Source organism: Fusarium solani (assembly GCF_023522795.1).
Source record: "Fusarium solani strain SB1 chromosome Unknown bctg00000016, whole genome shotgun sequence".
In the NCBI taxonomy this organism is placed as follows: Eukaryota; Fungi; Ascomycota; class Sordariomycetes; order Hypocreales; family Nectriaceae; genus Fusarium; species Fusarium solani.
The window spans coordinates 1175559-1195816 of NW_027072142.1; the positions used below are offsets into that span (position 1 = coordinate 1175559).

The 20258-nt window shown below is 50.6% G+C and overlaps 6 protein-coding genes across 6 annotated transcripts; 1 reads left to right on the plus strand and 5 right to left on the minus strand.

Annotated features, from left to right (window-relative positions):
- Nucleotides 1-1412: 1412 nt before the first annotated feature.
- MRS44_018708 (uncharacterized protein) lies at nt 1413-6302 on the minus strand (the record flags this gene model as incomplete). Its single annotated transcript, XM_065616176.1, has 1 exon — nt 1413-6302. One exon carries the CDS (start codon nt 6300-6302, stop codon nt 1413-1415), a length of 4890 nt encoding a protein of 1629 aa, XP_065472248.1.
- A 474-nt stretch (nt 6303-6776) lies between these two features.
- MRS44_018709 (uncharacterized protein) lies at nt 6777-7310 on the minus strand (the record flags this gene model as incomplete). The annotated part of the gene is made up of 1 exon (XM_065616177.1): nt 6777-7310. The coding sequence occupies one exon, from the start codon at nt 7308-7310 to the stop codon at nt 6777-6779; it is 534 nt and encodes a 177-aa protein (XP_065472249.1).
- Nucleotides 7311-8733: 1423 nt separating this feature from the next.
- MRS44_018710 (uncharacterized protein) lies at nt 8734-10875 on the minus strand (the record flags this gene model as incomplete). Its single annotated transcript, XM_065616178.1, has 2 exons — nt 8734-10590; nt 10660-10875. 2 exons carry the CDS (start codon nt 10873-10875, stop codon nt 8734-8736), a joined length of 2073 nt encoding a protein of 690 aa, XP_065472250.1.
- A 1130-nt stretch (nt 10876-12005) lies between these two features.
- Nucleotides 12006-13127, minus strand: MRS44_018711 (uncharacterized protein; the record flags this gene model as incomplete). Its single annotated transcript, XM_065616179.1, has 2 exons — nt 12006-12691; nt 12740-13127. The coding sequence occupies 2 exons, from the start codon at nt 13125-13127 to the stop codon at nt 12006-12008; spliced, it is 1074 nt and encodes a 357-aa protein (XP_065472251.1).
- Nucleotides 13128-14274: 1147 nt separating this feature from the next.
- Nucleotides 14275-18562, plus strand: MRS44_018712 (uncharacterized protein; the record flags this gene model as incomplete). Its single annotated transcript, XM_065616180.1, has 8 exons — nt 14275-14425; nt 14481-14611; nt 14666-15286; nt 15324-17300; nt 17352-17487; nt 17545-17605; nt 17660-17882; nt 18017-18562. 8 exons carry the CDS (start codon nt 14275-14277, stop codon nt 18560-18562), a joined length of 3846 nt encoding a protein of 1281 aa, XP_065472252.1.
- Nucleotides 18563-18691: 129 nt separating this feature from the next.
- On the minus strand, nt 18692-19450 carry MRS44_018713 (uncharacterized protein; the record flags this gene model as incomplete). Its single annotated transcript, XM_046277980.2, has 1 exon — nt 18692-19450. The coding sequence occupies one exon, from the start codon at nt 19448-19450 to the stop codon at nt 18692-18694; it is 759 nt and encodes a 252-aa protein (XP_046123958.2).
- Nucleotides 19451-20258: the final 808 nt, after the last annotated feature.

Genomic DNA, 20258 nt, shown 5'->3' on the forward strand with positions numbered 1-20258 from the left:
TGTTATGAACGACTATTTCGATGACTAACATCTGGTTAGACGCGAGTAAGCTGAGCGGAGTGGTGAGAAGATACGGTGCGAGCATCCTAAGTGTCGAGATCTCAAATTCCAATATCTCAACCACTTCCAGCACCACGTTCAGGAAGTCCATGGTGTTATGCTATGGACGTCAGAGCAAGTGAAGTAGAGGCGACAGCGCAAGGTAAGGCGCCGCTAGATGGCCAGGGGAAAGCGCCTATAGTAGGATAGAACCTAGAGATAGAACGGGCCAGAGCCAAAGTCTCTTCCTCTATGTCATAGATATAGTAGAAGTAGCCTGTGCCGGAATAGAATGTATTAAGGAAAGGAGTCAAGGTGTTTTCCGTGAGTTTGACCCAAGGTGATAATGGTCGGTATAGGAAGTGAAGTAGTTCACGACAGAGGCCATTGAATTCTGCCAGCCCGTTCTAAAATACCCATTCTCTCTTTGAGCCAACGCCCTGAACACTGGAACGAGAACCTGGATGTCCACGTCGATACTCTACTATCCCAAATCTCCCATGCGCCTATCCCCGGCTTCACGAGGGTGTATCTCCCGCCATCTTTTTTCCAGTAACTCTTCTTGGTAGGCCGGTACCATAAAAAATCGCAGCAGAGCGCTGATATTCGCTGCGGCCGCCCGCGCGCATCTCAAGGGGCCAGCCTTCTCAGCAATGAGAGCATTCGATGGCAGAGCGGCGGGGGTAGATATCTGTGCTTCTCCACGGAGGGAATCTTCACGACTAGGAATGAAGAAATCTGGAGGAGACGTCTGCAGGTGAGTGCTAAGCAGAGTTGGTCTATGGGATCGGTGACGTTGGAGAAGAGGTTGAGGGGCAACTCGGATGGAAGACGGACGAGAGGCGGTGATTCGGGGTACTGCAATTAAAAGCTGTTCATCCATTCATTAGATAAGTCGATCTGAGTATGGGAAGCGTATGCTTACCTCTTGTGGAATGATGAAGTGGACCGGGTTATGCAACGTCATCACTAGCTCTGAGATCGCAGTCAGCACGTTGCGCAGTCAGTCCCTAATAAGTCTACACTCCAGACCATGGTCCCCAGCGTGAAAATGACGGCGACGGTCTTTACGGAAGAAAGAATCGTCACCGACGCGATTGACTTGCGTGGCTTTGTATGGAGCTGCGTAGTTATTATATACCTCGCATCGGCGCATTGGCGTTCTCCCTATCCAATGGCCATGGTCGTACCGAGAGCACCCGCCCCCAGGAATGGGTGCTAAAACCACGCAATAAATTTATTGCAAGGCACCCACGCGAAGGCGAAATTGATGGAATTGAATTGATCGCCAGCCTGACACGAACAGACCGACGGCTGACAACCAATTCAAAACGTTTCGTGGTTGTGGGAAACAGAGCAAGTTAATGCTAAGATTAGGAAAAACGTTCAAGCGTATCAGACCCGTTCCGAGCTGCCGCCCCGACAATTGCTTCGCTGATCTTGATGTCGCCGCCGCGCCTATCGAGTAGCAGCTGAAGCGTATCAGACCCGTTCCAAGCTGCCGCCACGACAATTGCTTCGCTGATCTTGATGTCGCCGCCGCGCCTATCGAGTAGCAGCTGAAGTGTGCCAGACCCCTTCCAAGCCGCCGCCTCGACAATTGCTTCGCTGATCTCGATATCGTCGCCGCGCCTATCGAGCAGCAGCTGAAGCCTGTCAACCCCCTCCCGAACCGCCGCCACGACAATTGCTTCAGTGATCTCGATGTCGTCTCGGCCTCGTTCCACCACTAACTCCATAAGGTTGATGCCACTTTCATGCGCAGCGTTGACAATTGCTTCGGTGATCTTAATATCGTCGCCGCGCCTATCGAGCAGCAGCTCGAGCGTATTAGACCCCTTCTGAGTCGCTGCCACGACAATTGCTTCAGTGATCTCGATATCGTCTCGGCCTCGTTCCACCACCAACTCCACAAGGTTGATGCCACTTTCATGCGCAGTCTTAATAATCCCCTCGGTGATCTTAACTTCCTTTCCTCGTCTATCGAGTAGCAGCCGAAGCGTATTAACTCCCTTCCCAGCTGCCGCCACGACAATTGCTTCGGTGATCTCGATATCGTCGCCGCGCCTATCGAGCAGCAGCTCGAGCGTATCAGACCCGTTCCAAGCTGCCGCCCCGACAATTGCTTCGCTGATCTTGATGTCGCCGCCGCGCCTATCGAGTAGCAGCTGAAGCGTATCAGACCCGTTCCAAGCTGCCGCCACGACAATTGCTTCGCTGATCTTGATGTCGCCGCCGCGCCTATCGAGTAGCAGCTGAAGCGTGCCAGACCCCTTCCGAGCCGCCGCCACGATAATTGCTTCAGTGATCTCGATGTCGTCGCCGCGCCTATCGAGCAGCAGCTGAAGCCTGTCAATCCCGCTCCAAACCGCATCGTTGACAATTGCTTCGGTGATCTTGACTTCCTTTCCTCGTCTATCGAGCAGCAGCCGAAGCGTGTTAACTCCCTTCCTAGCTGCCGCCATGACAATTGCTTCGGTGATCCTTACTTCGCTCCCGCGCCTATCGAGCAGCAGCTGAAGCGTGCCAGACCCCCTCCGAGCCGCCGCCACGACAATTGCTTCAGTGATCTCGATGTCATCTCGACCTTGTTCCACCACCAACACCACAAGGTTGATGCCGCTCTGATTCGCAGTGTCGACAATCTCCTTGGTGATCTTTACTTCGCCCCCGCGCCTGTCGAGCAGCAGCTCGAGCGTATCAGACCCCTTCCGAGTCGCTGCCACGACAATTGCTTCAGTGATCTCGATGTCGTCTCGGCCTCGTTCCGCCACCAACTCCATAAGGTTGATGCCACTTTCATGCGCAGTCTTAATAATCCCCTCGGTGATCTTAACTTCCTTTCCTCGTCTATCGAGCAGCAGCTGAAGCGTGCTAGACCCGTTCCGAGCCGCCGCCATAACAATTGCTTCGGTGATCCTTACTTCGCTCCCGCGCCTATCGAGCAGCAGCCGAAGCGTGTCAACCCCGCTCCAAACCGCAGCGTTGACAATTGCTTCGGTGATCTTGATGTCGTCGCCGCGCCTATCGAGCAGCAGCTCGAGCGTATCAGACCCCTTCCGAGTCGCTGCCACGACAATTGCTTCAGTGATCTCGATGTCGTCTCGGCCTCGTTCCACCACCAACGCCACAAGGTTGATGCCGCTCCGAGCCGCCGCCACGACAATTGCTTCGGTGATCTTTACTTCGCTCCCGCGCCTATCGAGCAGCAGCTCGAGCGTATCAGACCCCTTCCAAGCTGCCGCCACGACAATTGCTTCAGTGATCTCGATATCGTCTCGGCCTCGTTCCGCCACCAACTCCATAAGGTTGATGCCACTTTCATGCGCAGTCTTAATAATCCCCTCGGTGATCTTAACTTCCTTTCCTCGTCTATCGAGCAGCAGCTGAAGCGTGCTAGACCCGTTCCGAGCCGCCGCCATAACAATTGCTTCGGTGATCCTTACTTCGCTCCCGCGCCTATCGAGCAGCAGCCGAAGCATGTCAACCCCGCTCCAAACCGCAGCGTTGACAATTGCTTCGGTAATCTTGATGTCGTCGCCGCGCCTATCGAGCAGCAGCTCGAGCGTATCAGACCCCTTCTGAGTCGCTGCCACGACAATTGCTTCAGTGATCTCGATGTCGTCTCGGCCTCGTTCCACCACCAACTCCACAAGGTTGATGCCACTTTCATGCGCAGTCTTAATAATCCCCTCGGTGATCTTGACTTCCTTTCCTCGTCTATCGAGCAGCAGCCGAAGCGTATTAACTCCCTTCCCAGCTGCCGCCACGACAATTGCTTCTCTGATCTTGATGTCGCCGCCGCGCCTATCGAGTAGCAGCTGAAGTGTGTCAGACCCCTTCCGAGCCGCCGCCTCGACAATTGCTTCAGTGATCTCGATGTCGTCGCCGCGCCTGTCGAGCAGGAGCTCTAGCCAGTCAGAGCCCTTTCGAACCGCCTCAATGATGAGTGGTTCGGTGATCTCGAGGTCGTCTCGGTTCTGTTCCACCACCGACGCCACAAGGTCGATGCTGTTCTCATGCGAAGCCTCAATGATATCCCGAGTAATTTTCACCTTCTTTCTTCTTTCCATGAAGGATTTCACGGTGACTGTTCTTGGCGAGTTAGTTATATCAAGAACGGGGCCTATAGCAACGTGTTCCAAGGCGGCTTCGTTCATCAAGTAGTCCATCAACGCTGGACTCACGCAGCGGGTGTAAGTAGCGGCAGCTTCTGATAGCCAAACTGTCGTGTTTTGCCGTTGAAGAAACTCTTTAATGCCTTCGATCCGTGTTCCACACAGTATCATTCGTTCCAAAGCTATACAGGAAAGATTGGGAATTTTTCTTTGCAGGTGTGCAATGTCTCGAACAATGAAGCCATTGTCGGATTGGTCGTCGTTGAATAGGTAAGTTAAAACCTCTCTCACGACGGCCTCTTCGTTTTTTGTGTAATCCGCCGTGATCCTTTCCCTAATCTTCCCGTCTGAGGCTAGGTTCAAGAGCGCATAGAGCCTGTCTCGAGGGTCGCTAGCTTGTCTTCCTCTGAATCTCCACAACAAAGTACAGATATTTTGTTTTTGTGACCACCAAGAAGATCTTCTCGATGGTCCAGGCATAATGTCGATGATCGCTTGACATTGCGCATCTGGCACCACCCCCAAAAGTCTGGGTGCTAGAGCAAAGGTCCCTGCGTTGATCCACCCTTGGGTGCATCCAATCCTGGCCCTCTTGGCTTTGGCTACCTCTTGCAAGATCCACACTCGATCGAACCAGGGCTGGCTCATCAACAACTTGAGTCTAGATTGTTGACTGATGCCATCGCTGTCATGTCCTCCGGGAAGGTACGTTTGCCATTGAGGGTCGTCATATTCCCAATTGCTCCATGCGACCCTGGGAACGCTCTTCTCAAACTGATTGAGTGCCGATATGAGATGACTCATCTCATACTTGACGTATCCAAGCCAGATGAGAACCCAATTAGCGCGACTGTAAATGCGACCCATGCATCCAACCTGATGTCCACGTTCTCGTATATTGCTCTGATCAATGCAAATGGCATCAATCCAAAGTATCCGATCCACATTCTTGTACCTCAAATGTTGAAGCGCTTCGGATAGATTCTCAGTGATGAAAAGAACCTGCTCATTCGCTATGACTGTGTCGGTCAAGCGATTATTTCCCCAGCAATATGAGAGGGCTTCGTATTCGATGAGACTGTCTTCGTCTAAGTATGCTTGGAAGACGTGACACTTGATTGGACCATCTCCTGCTTCGAGCCTCAGCAAGCGAAAGCCTGGCCGATCCAGGTCGAAAGTTTCGTACTCAAAGTAGCTCGCGATCTTAACTTCAGCAGCCAGTTTTGTAGGGTCAATGAGATGTACCAAGCAGGTAACATATGAGGCGACAATTTTGCAACCCTCATGTGAGGGTAGCTCTTGTTCGTCGCCGCAACAACTTGCGATGCCAGAAACGACGAGGAACGGGCGAGACTTTATATTCGCTGCAGCAGTATCGAAGCAGAGGATGCCGTCGCCAGCTGCAATACTATCGATGAGTGCTGGATCTTTCAACCTTTTTTCCGAAGACGCAATCATACCGCCGAAAGCCTTGGGTTGGCGTTGAGAAGGGAACTCAGGGAACTCTCTCTGAAACTGATAGTTCAAAGCGGGATTCCCGATAGTGTCCTGGGTTTTGTCGATTGCTTCAGGAGCCGACGACCGGATGTCGTACAGGTCTTCGTTTCCACATTCGGTGGGACATGGAATCCTGGTCGGCCCATCTTGTTGAAGGCGTCGTAGCCAGTCCTTGCGACCATTGTGGCTCCTGAGTTCATTGATAGCCGCCAAAACAGCCCCAGGAAGACGCCGCGATTGCCCGGTCATGAAGAGGCGCTTTTTTTTGGTCGTCTCCTCATCATCGAAAAATACGACACCGGCTTTCATGCCTGATCCAAGTCCAACGACGACATCACCAACTCGGACATTCCCATTTCGCGGCACGGTGGCATCGGCGCTGACCAGGAAGCCTGCTCGTATGCAAGGAAATTCCTGCAGTAGACTATCGATAATGTCTCCGGTAGTGTTTTGTGAAGTCGTGTTGTGAGCTGTGCTCGCTGCTACAACATTGTGAAGTCCGACCTGGCCAAGTGTGTAGAAAATGTTTGAAGACGCAGAGGTGTAACGATGAAAAATTTCGTCAAAAAAGTGAGTGACTATCATATGATGATCAATTGAGGATAGAATCCAGGCAATGTGATACCGCTGATCGCGGTTCAACTCCATCGTGCAGCGATATTGCAGACTCAGTTCTTCGGTGATCCTAGAAAATGATGGGGAACTCATTCGCGCAAAAGCATGCTTGGTGTTTGGAAATGGTGGTTTTTAAAATGCCGTGAACGGTAAAGCGACAGTAGTAGGAAACTGCCTTGCCGTTAGGCAGAAGTGCAAATCGGGCAGGTATGCATGGCAGCATCAGGGCGTTGGCTGATAACATGCAGTCTGCATAGCCACAAGAATGGAACTGTATAAAGCCGGGGAAGTAGGTAGCTCCACACCTCGCTATTTTAGGGCAATGAGAACGGACGCGAGACAGAATGTGCCTCTGTTGCCTTGTAGGCTTGGGCGGGAGGAGGAGTGTGCATTTTGACAGATTAAGCTTAAAAAAGAACGAGAGGGAAAAAAGGTTGGTATTTACCTCCGTTCGTGTAATCCAAGTTTGCACCTTAAGCCAGCCGCAACAGGCACATATCCCCATCTCTAGGCTGACCGACATGCGCATCCATCCTCTCGAGCCAGAATACAGTCTCCGCAGGTCTTAGTGGGCAGCCTGTTCTGCACTTGGACCAGCTCTGACGTGCAGCCATCGACAGAGTCCACCAATTTTCGCGACGTTGCAAGCGATTGATTATTCGGGTCATTGAGAAGACGCCGAGCTCCTTGGAGGCATTCGCCTAGGCTGCCCAGCTGACTCTGGAGGCGTGCGATGTCGGCCCTAGCGTTTCCGACGGCGGTGGAGTAGTCGGAACAGAGCTTCGCGACCTTCGCGGATAGGTCGATGATAGCGATGACGCTTGCGGCGAGGTCTACCGCCTCAGCCATGGCAAGCGATGATATTCTGACGGTCGAGAAGTGCTTTTGATGCAGTCGAGCTTTCGAATCAATAGCCCGAGACGAAAGTGTTGAGGAGGGAGGGGGATCTGTCGATAGGTACCATAGTAGATGCCCAACGAGGCTGTGGCGGGGCAGAGCACGCCTGGATTCCTGCCAAGGAGGTAAATGCGCTTTGTGCATTTCGTAATGATCGGTCCGTCACAGCACCTCACTGTACCCGGGAGACAGGCAATAGCTATTAGTAACGAAGGACAAGTACAAGACCAATCTCCACGAGGGCGCTTCGCTTGCTCCTATCCATGTTCGTGGTCGAAGCCCCTTAGCACCACTAAGGCCCATCCCCAGATCAGCAGGCAAGGGATAGGCCGTTAGCCCCAGCGTGTCACGGCCATGACATACGCCAGGCGGGGAAGCCCGGCAGAAAGAGGACATTAGCTAAGCAAAGGTGCACCTACCCTAGAGGGACCGACGAATGGAGGACCGACAGCGGTCCAGGGACGACGCGGTCCAGGAACGACGGCGCTCCCTCGAGCCTATCGGTCCTACGAACAAACGCAAGTATATAGACACACTCATTAGCACTTTCTTATGTACCAGCTACCTCAGCTATCAATACAACTTGGTTACACTCAATACCTTTGAGCACATTACCAGACGTGACTTACACCACGTTCAAGACTACGCGCCTAATCCCCTGCCAACATAAACCCAGCACAGCCAGGTTTATCCCTTGGGAATATACCGACCGTCACACTCCGGGCTATGGGGATTTACTCCACGCATGCGAGCCAGGGGGCAGCAGCGGCGCCGTCGATCGGGATCGGGTCGGGGGAGAAGGAAAGAAAAAAGGGGACACCTGCCACTCTGTAGTGAAAAAGCAGGTCCCTGTAAGGGTAGAGGCATCATATGAGGTTGGGACGGCATGGCGGCGAATAGCAGCGTCGGGGAGCGACAGGGGATAGGGGCCAAGGAACGCTTTTTCGGGCAAAGAGGGTCGGCCTCTATAGACAGTAGTAGCAAAAAGGGAAGGTCATGGAGCTTTTAAGAAGAAGAAATTTCTGTTAATTTAATATCGTTTATATATATATTCTCTCCTTTAACTATCTTTTAAGCAATTAATTGCCACGCTCTAGACAGAGAGGCTATTATTATTACTTACTTAGTTTTAAACCTATTATTTTACTTATTTTCTTAGAACAGGGCTATATAAATAGTTGGAAAGTACTTTATTCATAAAAGTGCTTTAGTATGTATTTAACAAGGAAAAGAGGTAAGTAACTCAGGGATCTAGATAAGATAACTTCTTTACAAATGCACCTTAAAATACAACCAAATTTGCACCAGCTGCGAAGCTCGTGCCGTAAGCATTGGTAGTGTAGTAGTTTATACAAAGGGCCAGCTCGGTTTAACCCGTAGATGCTTTCGTTTGTCCTACACATTAAACATAGTTAACCTTCCGATCTGGCACTTAAGTTGGTTACTTAGGCATGTTTTAAAGCGTTCGTTTACGGAAGTGGCCTTAATGCAAATGATACACATAATTAGATTAATTATTAATCTCAAATATGAGTACTACATGGCTTAAAACAAGTCATTTACCTAACTAGACACCAACACATACATGATACTGAGCCCACAACGCTGTGCATTTCTCACCGACCGCCGGGTTCCACTTGGCAAACTGCGCCATCGTGATCTTATAATAGTCTTGAATCGAAGCGCACGTGGTTGTGCTCGAAACGAGATGGAACTTCTTGCAGTTGCTAACCATGCCGGGCTGAATTGGCGAGGGCGTCGAAACACCGTTCCCTGGGTTGGTGGGGGTTCCGCCCATGACACCAATGCACACGTGGTAGTTAGCCCATAGGGCAGTGCACTTAGACCCGACTGCAGGATTCCACTTGGCAAAGTCTGCCATGGTGATCTTGTAGTAGTTCTGGATGGATGTGCAGGTGGTGGTCGAACTGACGAGGTGAAACTTGTTGCAGTTGCTGACCATGCCAGCTTGAATCGGCGAAGGCGTGGAGATTCCATTCGAGGGCGCCTTTGTGGTTGTAGGTACGTTGGTCGTGGTCTTGGTGGGGGGCTTCCAGCCGATGGTGGCAACACAGACGTAGTAGTTGACCAGCAAGGATGTGCAGTCCTTTCCGACAGCGGGGTTCCACGAGAGGAAGGTTGCGAGAGGGAGGTTATAGTATGACTCGATAGACGTGCAGGTGGTTGTTGACATGATCTTGTGGAATTTTTCACAGTTCTTGACCATGCCATTCTGAATGGGTGAAGGGGTCTGAATACCGTTGGCTGGCGCCTGAGTGGTTGTGGTGGGCTTGGTTGTTGTAGTAGGCGGCGTCCATCCTTCGACGCTCACACAAACGTAATAGTTGACCAGTAATGCCGTGCAGTCCTTCCCAACAGAAGGATTCCAGGAGAGAAAGGTCGCAAGCGGCAGCTTGTAATACGACTCGATTGAGGAGCAAGTGGTTGTTGACATGATCTTGTGGAACTTGTTACAGTTCTTGACCATACCGTCTTGGATCGGCGAGGGAGTCTCGATACCATTTGTCGGCGCCTTGGTCGTGGTGGGTTTGGCGGTTGTCGTAGAGGGCTGGTATCCCTCGACACTCACGCAGACATAGTAGTTGACCCACAGAGCACTGCAATCCTTGCCAACAGAAGGGTTCCATGACAGAAAGGTTGCAAGCGGCAACTTGTAGTATGACTCGATCGAAGAGCACGTCGTGGTGGACATGATTTTATGGAACTTGTTGCAGTTCTGAACCATGTTCTCTTGAATTGGTGAGGGAGTCTCGATGCCGCCTGTCGCCGTAGGCTTCGGTGTAGTTGGAGCAGGCTTGGTGGTGGGTGTCCCGGGAACACCTACACAGTAGTAGGTGCTCGCCCAAATGGCGCCACAGTCCTTGCCCACGGCCGGGTTCCACTTGTAGAAGTCATCAAAGTCGAAGGTGCCGTACTTAGCCACGATCTTGGCGCAAGTGTCGCCCTTGGTAGCGAAGTAGAAAGAGGTGCAGCTCTCGATGAGACCTTCTTGCGTAGGGCTGGGCTTCGATGGACCAGTCTCCACGGCCGTCTCAGTCGCGGCAGTCTGAGAGGGAGGGCTGGTGGGAGTTCCAGGGACGCCTACACAGTAGTAGGTGTTGGCCCAGAGGCCACTGCAATCCTCCTCCACGGCGGGATTCCACTTGAAGAAGTCATCAAAGTCAAACGTCTTGTATTTGGCAATGATCTTGGTGCAAGTGTCTCCCTTGGCAGCCTGGTAGAAGGATGTGCATGTGTCGATGAGACCGTCTTGAGTAGGGCTAGGCTTCGAATCCTCAGTGGGCTCAGGCTCAGCGTCCTCAGTTGAAGTCATCTCGGGCTCTTCAGGAAGGCCGTGGTTGATCTCGACACAGTAGGAGTAGCCAACCTTGATGCCGGAGCAGTTATCGCCAATAGTCGGGTTCTGAAGACGGAATATAAAGATAAGTCACGGGAACCACAAAGACAGCTGGTAAATAGAATGAATTCTCACATATTCCGAGAACTGCTCCGGTGTAATAGACCAGTCCTCGAGCCACAAAAGACAGTCGAGGTCATCATCGACCCATGTATCATAAAAGGTGCATTTCGGTGTGATACCTGGGTCGGTAGGGTTTTCAGGTGTCTTCTGACGACGAAATCTTCTGCCTCTTACCGCATAAACACTAGTGGTCAAGAGACCCAGGGTGATAATGGAAGAGAAGCGCATCGTGAAGGGATCACCAGGTCTATACAAAAAGATTGACAGACGGCGATGGTACAAGGAACAAGTGAACTTGGGGGGTATGTGACTGGCGGTTAAATACGGGTTATACACATTGTCTGCAAGATCGGGTCGTGCCATGTCCGTCGTGTTCTTTTTACGCTTGCCTCTTTAGGTAGATGGCCCGTTTACGAAAGTCGAGCGAGCCAACAGTCACGAACTACCTGTTTTGCAACCGAGAGTGACCCCCAAATGGGTCCAGTTACTTTTATCAAATCAAGGCTGTTCGTTTTCGGGATGCTCCCGCACGGCAAACAAATCACATGGATATATCGTCTCCGCAATTGGCACCTGGTCTGGGCATTCGGTCTCTCGCTCGCTCGGGCGGACATGATGGAATCCACCGAACACCATGTAACTACGTAATCGACTGGAGTGGAGTTCTGCTCCTGGCGGGTAACGTTCCGTCTTTGCCAAGGAAGGTTTTCCCCGGCTCGACAAGGGCTTCAGAGGCTTTGGCCATCTAGGTATGCAGAGTAAAATTGTAAATCACACAAGGTTTGTTGTACCCACTCCGTGGACCACAAGCATGTACATACCGAGAGTAGACACTATTTTAGCCTAATAATCTTACTTTAGAGTTGACACTCTTTGTTGGCGGCTTTGCCGAACAAGTACTCCCTGCCCTGGGTTGGCCCCAGCGCACCACTTTCCCCACTGACGACTGTTGGTTCTAGGATGCCAGGGAGTTGGGCTGTGCCGAGGTTAATTATCGTAACATTTCTACGACCCAGGCATGATCCACATGACTCGTGACGACTGGCTCGCAAAGGATTATCTAGTGTACTGCGGCTAGGATGCGTCATGTCGCTGATCACTAACGGCGGCCACAAGGATGATCTCACGTACTTGGGGAACCCTAGCAGCAGAGCTTGTTGCAAGATAATTGAACACAGTAGCTAGCTAAGTCACGATACCCAAATTGTTTGTTTTAGCAATTGACACGAAAGATACTAACTACAATTGACTATGCTATGTATAGAGAAATTGTTCCACAGAAACAGTTTGTCAAATGGTTACGGTTCCAACAAGTAAAGGCTTGTCTCAGGCTTCGAGACGCAATTGACTGCTAAAGATCATTCCTCAGGGGCTTCGGGCTTAGGTACAGGGCCGTTGGCGCTGCTATGCCGGAGTTGTAGGGCAGGGCTAGCGACGTCGGCTTCCTTATCCTCATCCTGGATCCAGGAGCCAGCGTGCTCGGAGCCAAAAGCCCCGATACAGATGGTTTTGCCGTAAAAGTCGGTAGCCTTGTGAAGGTTACTGCAGTCGATATTAATCCATGAGTTGAATGACTCGACGTCGTCGATGTAGAGGCCTTGTGCTCGCTCGATGGACCAGCACGTGTCGTCTGGCTTTACCACGTACGTCGGGCACGTCGTGGGAAGGCAGAGCTTGACACCTGCAGGAATTGTGCGACAGTCGGCGATGAGTTCCTGATTACCCATATACAAGAAGACACCAGCGACGCCTGGGTTTGCTTTGGCTATCGAGTCACACGTATCGCCTTCCTTTGTGGTGTAGTACTTTTCGGTCAGGCAGAAATCCACAGACTCCTCGACCTTGGGAGGCGGGGGAATTTCGGTCGGGCCAGAGCCACCGCATGTCTTGTATACCTTCTCCAGCTCTGACTGGTAGTAGCGATTGTAAACCGAGTATGACGAGGACTGCATCATAGCGAGCTTTCGTCCGTAGCAGACGCTGCAGAGCTCGTCGCGGGGCATTTCCTCGTCGTCTTCCAACTCTGTGAACTCGTCGATGATATCTAATCAGTTAGCCATGTTCCTGTTGCTGATTCATATGCGAAGCTCACCATTGCAGTATCTCTTAGTCCTAGGATCTTTGATGCAAGTCTCGTTCCAGCCGGCCCAGATGTAGCCGCCGACGCGTTGGGGGACGCCGTCTCCGTAATCTTCGTTTGCGCATGCGCTGACGACGGTGTTGAACCACTTCCTGAGAGATGCAGAGCAGGCTCCAGTGCAAATCTCATCTGTCAAGGTCGCATTTCGAAGCGACGCATGAACACGCGGTGCCATGAAGGGACGTATAGCTGTTGGACAAGCAATGTTGGCCGACAAGGCCTCGACACACGCATCGCCGACATTTTTGGCCTCGAGATCCGTAGCATTGTAGATACTGAACGCGGTACTGGCACCAAGGCACAAGCCCAGCAGAGGGACAAGACGGTTAATGGCAACCATTGTCGTCCTTTGAAGAGTTGGTGAACTCAATAATGAGCAAGCGAGTAGATGAGACAGGCGAGTAGATAGAATAACTAGAACAACGTCCAAAAATGAGGGACCCAAGACAAACCCTGAATCAAGCCAAGCCGAGGGCCTCCCGTCGATCGATAGCTAGCCTCGGCAGCGTCTATCAAGTGGAGCAGATACGCAAGGCACAAGAGAACTCATCCTTACATATCCAATATCCCGCGTCCTGAACAGATCCTGCATTGGTCAATGGCGGAACGGCGATGATATGAGACCTTTTGTAAGAAGCTAGACAACGGTCAGGAACGGGCGCGTGATTTTTCTTACCATCCAGATGCCAAGACCAAGCATTTTGCGTTTTTTGCAGAACCAACAGGTGGATCTATGTCCATGTCCATTTCTAAAGTGCCATGACTTGCAAGGATCCTACTTTGATCAATGGCAAAGTGGCGATGATTTGAGACCTTTTGTAAGAAGCTAGACAACGGTCAGGAACGGGCGCGTGATTTTTCTTACCATCTAGATGCCAAGATCAAGCATTTTACGTTTTTCTGTAGAACCAACAGGTGGATCTATGTCCATGTCCATTTCTAAAGTGCCATGAATGGTAAGGATCCCGGGCTGGTGGTTCCAGCAAAAACAGAGCCACAGTGGTGCGATGCTACCCTGTTCCTAAAAAGACCCCGCCCTCACCTAAGTTATGCAACGCTGCGTTGGTGAAAAGGTCCGATGCGGTGAGACGGGCCGGGAGAGATGATGCCCAACCCATGATCGATAGGGTGAGCTAACTTTCCAGCGAGTCAACCCTGGTAGTGATGGATTCTTGGACCCTGGATTCTTGATCGTGGGTCTGGTTCATACTTTTTTCCGCTGGTGCAGGTAAAAGGACTTGGTCAAGGGTCTGTCTGTATCTTGTTAACAGCTCAAGCCAACTGGTTTTGAATTTAGGTCATCTCTACGACGACTAAGCTGTCGCTTCCAAACTACTCCCTTACCAGGACGTTTGGTTCCAGCAAAGATATTGCATTGTTTCGCAACACATTCTTCCCAGTCACCAATTCAATTCAACTTTAGTGTGATTGACTATTCTTTCCAATACGTTCTTTCGGGCTTACCTGTCCCTTTTAACAAGACCAAGATGCGTTTCCGCGTCTCGTCTTTCGCTGTGCTGCTGCTGCTGCTGCTATGCAGAGGCATAGCAGCAGCCGACAGCACGACCTGCAGCGCAACCAAGAGGTGTGAGCAGGGATGCTGCAACAAGTCTGGCAACTGTGGATTTGGCCCCGATTGTAAGGACACCAACATGCTTTCTCTACATGATTGCCAGATGCTAACTAAAACAAGATTGTGGAGAATCCGTCTGCCGTTCTGACTGTAACAGAAAGTCAGAGTGCAATCCCGGTTTTGGCAGCAGTTGGGCCACGAAAGACAAGTGCCCTCTGAATGTCTGCTGCTCGAAGCATGGATACTGCGGTGTAAGTAAATGAAAGTGATGCTACCCCGAGAATGTACTGACAGGTAACCCATAGACAACCAAGGATTTCTGTGGAAGCAAGACAGTTAAGCGTCCGAGCTGTGAGAAGGGCGGCGAAATGGAACGCGTCGTCGGCTACTTCGAAGGCTGGGCCAGAGACCGACCTTGTGAGGTCTTCTGGCCTGAACAGATCCCTATCGGTCTGTATACGCATATCAACTTTGCTTTTGGCACCATCAACCCAAAGACGTTCGCACTTGAAGCTAATACGCTTGAGGATAAGGCAATGTATGAAAGGCTGATGTTTCTAAAGAAGAAGGACAAGAGACTCAAGATCTATCTTGCTATTGGCGGGTGGACATTCAATGATCCCGGTCCTACAGCCAACGTCTTCTCCGATTTGGCTGCATCAAATGATAATCAACAGAAGTTCTTCAACTCTCTCCAGTCTTTCATGGCAAAGCATAAGTTCGATGGCCTGGACTTGGACTGGGAATATCCTGTTGACGACAAGCGTGGCGGCAAAGAAGACGATTACTACAACTTTCCCAAGTTCATGCAGAAGTTGAAGAAGTTGATGAATTCAGGCGACAAAGGCTTAACTATCACCCTTCCTGCATCCTACTGGTACTTACAGTACTTTGACATCAAGAAGCTGGCAAGTATATTTCCAGTCGTGAGGAGTAGTCTGGAACCCAACTAACTAGATTCAGGAATCCACGGTTGACTTTTTCAACATCATGTCCTACGACCTGCACGGTGCTTGGGACCAGCACGTCAACTGGACTAAGCCCTATCTCAATGCCCATACCAATTTGACCGAGATCGAGTCAGCACTGGATCTTCTTTGGCGCAACGACATCAGCCCGAGCAAGGTTGTCATGGGCCTAGGATTCTATGGTCGTGCCTTTACTGTCCAATCAGCAGCATGCAAAGATCCCGGCTGCCTGTTTAATGGGCCGGCTAATGCAGGCAGTTGCAGCCGAGAAAAGGGTATCTTGCTCAACTCGGAAATCCAAAATGAGATCGAGAAGCGCAAGCTGAAACCCAAGCTCTACGAAGAGGAGGCCGTTCAGGTGGTGACATGGGGCAAGCAATGGGTGTCATATGATGATGAAGAGACGCTTCAGATCAAAGTTGACCGTGCGGGAGAAAGATGCCTGGGCGGTGTTATGGTCTGGGCAATCAGTCATGATACAAAAGATGCCAGGTACAACAAGGCATTGGCCGGCATACTTGGACGTAAGTGGACGAGCGGTTCCCTTGACGATGACGAGAAGACAGGCACGTGGGTGAAGAAGCCTTACGAGCAATGTCGATGGACAAACTGCAAGGAATCATGCCCTAAGGGCTGGGTACACGTTGGCCGTCTCGACAAAGGTGCTCGGAAGAATGAGCTGATGTATGACGAGACTGGCTGTGGTGGTGATGGATCGCATCTCTTCTGCTGTCCTCCCGACCAAGATATTCCCCAGTGTGGATGGTACGGTCATGGCAATGGTGCTTGCAAGAAATCGACGAGTTGTCCAAGCGGCATGACCGAGATCGGCAGCAACCAGATGTACTGCAATCATCCCCCAATGGTGCAGACGGCGTGTTGCACGACCGAAAGCGAAAGCATGAAGGTCTACGGCGAGTGCACATGGGGAGCGTATCCCGAGTGTGACAGCAAGCCCGAGTGTCCCTCGGGCTACCACGATACGCCCGTAGCCAGATCCGGGTCAGGCTCTGGTGGCCTGGAGTGCAATAACCTGAAGAATGCGCTTGGCGCTGACATTTTGGGCGTGCAGATGCGCAACTACTGCTGCGGCACCAAGCAAGACTTGCAGTTCACCGACTGCCAGATCTTTCGCAACGTTGGCCCTATGATCCCAGGATATCCCGAAGGAACCTGTCGCAGCAATTGCCCTAGCGACCGCGTCCGCGTCGCCATCGATTGGGCGTTCCATGTGTGTTCCAGTTACGAGGTTGGCGGACAAGCCACATGTTGCAAGACAGAGTACGGCGAGGAGATGTGGGAAGCAAACGAGAAGCTCGAGGCTTACAAGAATTACATGGCCGACTGGATAGCGGATGAATACTGTCCCAACCCCTCCAAGGTCCTCAAGAAACGCGGCCTATCGTCTTCATCTACTGAGCTCGCTGTCCGGGCCGAACACCCCTTGGACATGTCGCCTCTGGAGCTCCTTACCAGAATACTTGGTCGTTTAGGCAGTGATGCTATGCTACCTCAGATGTACCTCATCTGGAACACTGCTATTCGAGATCGCCATTTTTATCTGCAAGTTACCTACATGTCCAATTACATCAGAAACAATTGGCGATTCGACTGGGAGGGCCCTGCTGTGTTCGCCCGCAAGGTTCTGTGCTATCCCGCCTACTGGGCCGCGCAGATCGAAGCCTTCTTGAACGGTGACAAGGACGGTGATACTCTACTTCTCAACTGTACGGAATCAGCTCTCTGTTATTCTGATGGAGATTGTGGGGAGCTGGGCGAGGACGCCAAGGCCAACAACAAACGTCGTCATGCCGCCTTGTTTGGCCGACATTCAAACCATCTCTCCCATTCAAGCCACCACTCTCACCATCACCACCGGGCTGCCCGCGCGGAGGAACCGGGAGCAGTGAGAACTGTCAAGATTACGGATGAAGATGGCGAAAAACATGACTTCCAGATGAGGGTTCCTCCAGTAAGTCTTTTTTAGCACTGCTAAATTCTGATTTTAAACTAATGCAAGTAGTATTCTGATATCAGCAAACTTCCCCAAGACAATCCACTCCTCAATAGAGTAGTGGAGATACGTCACCGTACTCCCTGCGAAAATCCCGCTGTAAGAATAAGGAAATACAGCGACGCTCGTGATTTTTTAGTACATCGTATGTATCATCCGCCCAACGTTCCTCTTCGGTATCAGTTCTAATAGGTGAAAATAGTTGAGCATGTCCTCGATAAGAATATCTATGAGGCCTTTCTCGCAGGATCAGCCCTGGGACTGTATGATATAGCCCACAACATATATACCTAGAAATGTTTGCTAATAAAGGCCAGTATACCCTCAACTGGTAAACTCTCAGAGTATGGACCCATTCCAATTGAGTTCTGGTTCGAGATGGAGAATCTCGACTTGAGCTTAGAGCCCAAAGCACCTAGACTCCCTGGAGGCAGAAAACTGCCAGGGCTCTTCGAACGTGCGTATGAGTGTTTAGGCAGCGTGACTAACGACCAGGTCTTTATGATTGCTGACGAAGATATCAACGATGCCAAGAATTATGTAGGTCCTTTCTCTTGTCTCCATTTCTATTTCCTCTGTTCACTCCTGATTCTCTCTCCTATTCTATTCTATCAGCTCCCTCCTAGTGCATATCCCCTTCTTTTAATAGCAGATTGGCTTACTGATCCTGCCAGATGCTTCGCTTCCAAAAAAGGCCCTCTGAAACTAGTATAAAGAAGCGCCTAGACCCGGATGACAAGTCGAAAGACGAATGGAAGCAGGACGCCAGGGTAATAGTCGGACGAATCCGTGGAAGATTCAGCGTGTTTAGATACATGAATCTGCCCGAAACCCTGGTCAGGTTAAACAAGATCGTCAAGGATGTATATGTGCAATTGAAGTTTGCCGAGAATGTCTACAACAAGGCACATCCTGGCGCGAATGTCCGGATCGCCAACTACTGGCTTGATTGGATCAAGGGTTACTATGCGAAAGTGGTCAGCGAGTTCAAGGAGAACATGACGGATATGGTTGCACAGATCCATGAACTGATGGAGGATGAGCGTGTGGAGGAGAGACATGCCAGCCAGATGCGCGAGATGATGGCGCAATTTGAGGAGATGGCAGGTGATCGTGATCGGATAAGGATTGATACTGAGGGATTTCCGGCTTTTAACAGTCCTATTACTGAACCTGAAGATATAAAGGAAGATGAAGATACGGAGATGGGAGGGACTTGATTGGGGGCTTGTATTCAGTTTTGGTTGTGTTGGTCGGGAATTATCTAGATTCTGTATGTATTCATTCCAGGCTAGATTGAACGTTTTGTATCTTGACGAATACAATTCGGGTTGATGCTTCATACTTCCTTAGTACTTATAATCCTTTTGGGTACTGTAGTACCGCCATGGGCGAATCTCCGAATATCCTCCAGTGCAGTGAAGTGCATCGTCCCCGGCCCAGATATGGTCCTCAAGATCTCCCTCAGGCCCGCGGAAGCGAAGACAGTACTCCGTTCGGTCATCATTCCACATGAGGAATGTCCATAACTCTAACAGAGAGCCTGTTGGGATCCTCATCCATCCCCATCCCGAGTTACCATTCCACAGCAACGAGACAGCCTTAACAATAAATTCTCCCTTTTCGATATCTTTCAAAACTGCTTCATCAGCAAGCAGAATGAAATTGAATAGGTGGTCTGCCATGGCTTGGCTCTCACGAGGCCTTGTGCTCACGCGGAGCTTCCGGCCGCCTTTCTCTACGACTTCAGTCTCCTTGAGCTTTTCGGCGTTGCAAAATTCCCGAAGACCTCGAACATCGAGTCCGTCTAGTGGCGAGGGATCGTCACGGACATCGAGATAGAATGATTCCTGAAGTTTTCGCCTAACATCTTGGTCTATCTCCTTGTCGTCTTCGAAGGCTCCGAATGCCAGTTTAGTCTGATGCCTTAAAGAGTATAGAAGCGCTTGCCAATTCTCGTCATTGCCGTAATAGGTGCGGTAGATGGTAAAGCCCCATTTGCGGTAGTGCTGAAAATTGTTGGGGTTCTTCCACCCTTCAAGTCCCAGCTTGGACCCACGTGGGGGGCACCAAACCTGATCAATCATTTGTTTCAGAACGCCAGACATCTTGACAGAGCCTGGCTATGAGGATACGGCTGGTGAGGGTGTGGGTGTGGGTTTTGGGATGCTGAAATGTAGAATAATGAATGGGCTGATGTGGAGTGGAATAAAACAGAAAGAAGAAAGCTCGCAATTACCAACCAGATATATTTTAGCGCATGACATGACCCTCGCTTAAAATACTACTAGGGTTATCCCTTGAGTTATATTAAGCCTCCCGGCCATACGAGATCAATCATTTCTGCAACCGTTGTCATACTTGTATCTGAGGGGATTTTCTGTAACAAAAACGGTTTGGTGAAGCTCCCCGGGCTGTGAAAGAGTACGTCGGGTTGCGTGTGTGAGGAAAAAGGAGAAAGCGCCTTTGTTGCCCGTGTTGGCAATGTCACCTATTTTATGATTCTTCGGTAAAATGCTATTGCGTTTATTACGATACTCCGCTTTACGCAAACTGGCGGACAAGCATCAGCTCATGGTTTAAACTAGAAGACCTTCTACTACTACTACTGTACCAATGTTGATCCAAATCGCGCCGCATTATTCAATTTTCGTCCGTGCCAACCCTGACCACTATATAATTCCCCGGTGTTTTCCCGAAAAACCACCCCCAGATTCTACAATTTCTGTCCGTGCACATTGACACAGTAACAAGGTTCGACAAAAACAACCTGTTGTTTATTCGTTTTCTATCCGTGCACGCGTTCCTTTCACTACTCCACCACTTCCACTTCCCGTTCCAAATATCCACTTTATACTACTACTATCTCCTGCCTTTTTAGTCTTCCGCCTAATATTAAAGAGAAGAGGGATAAAA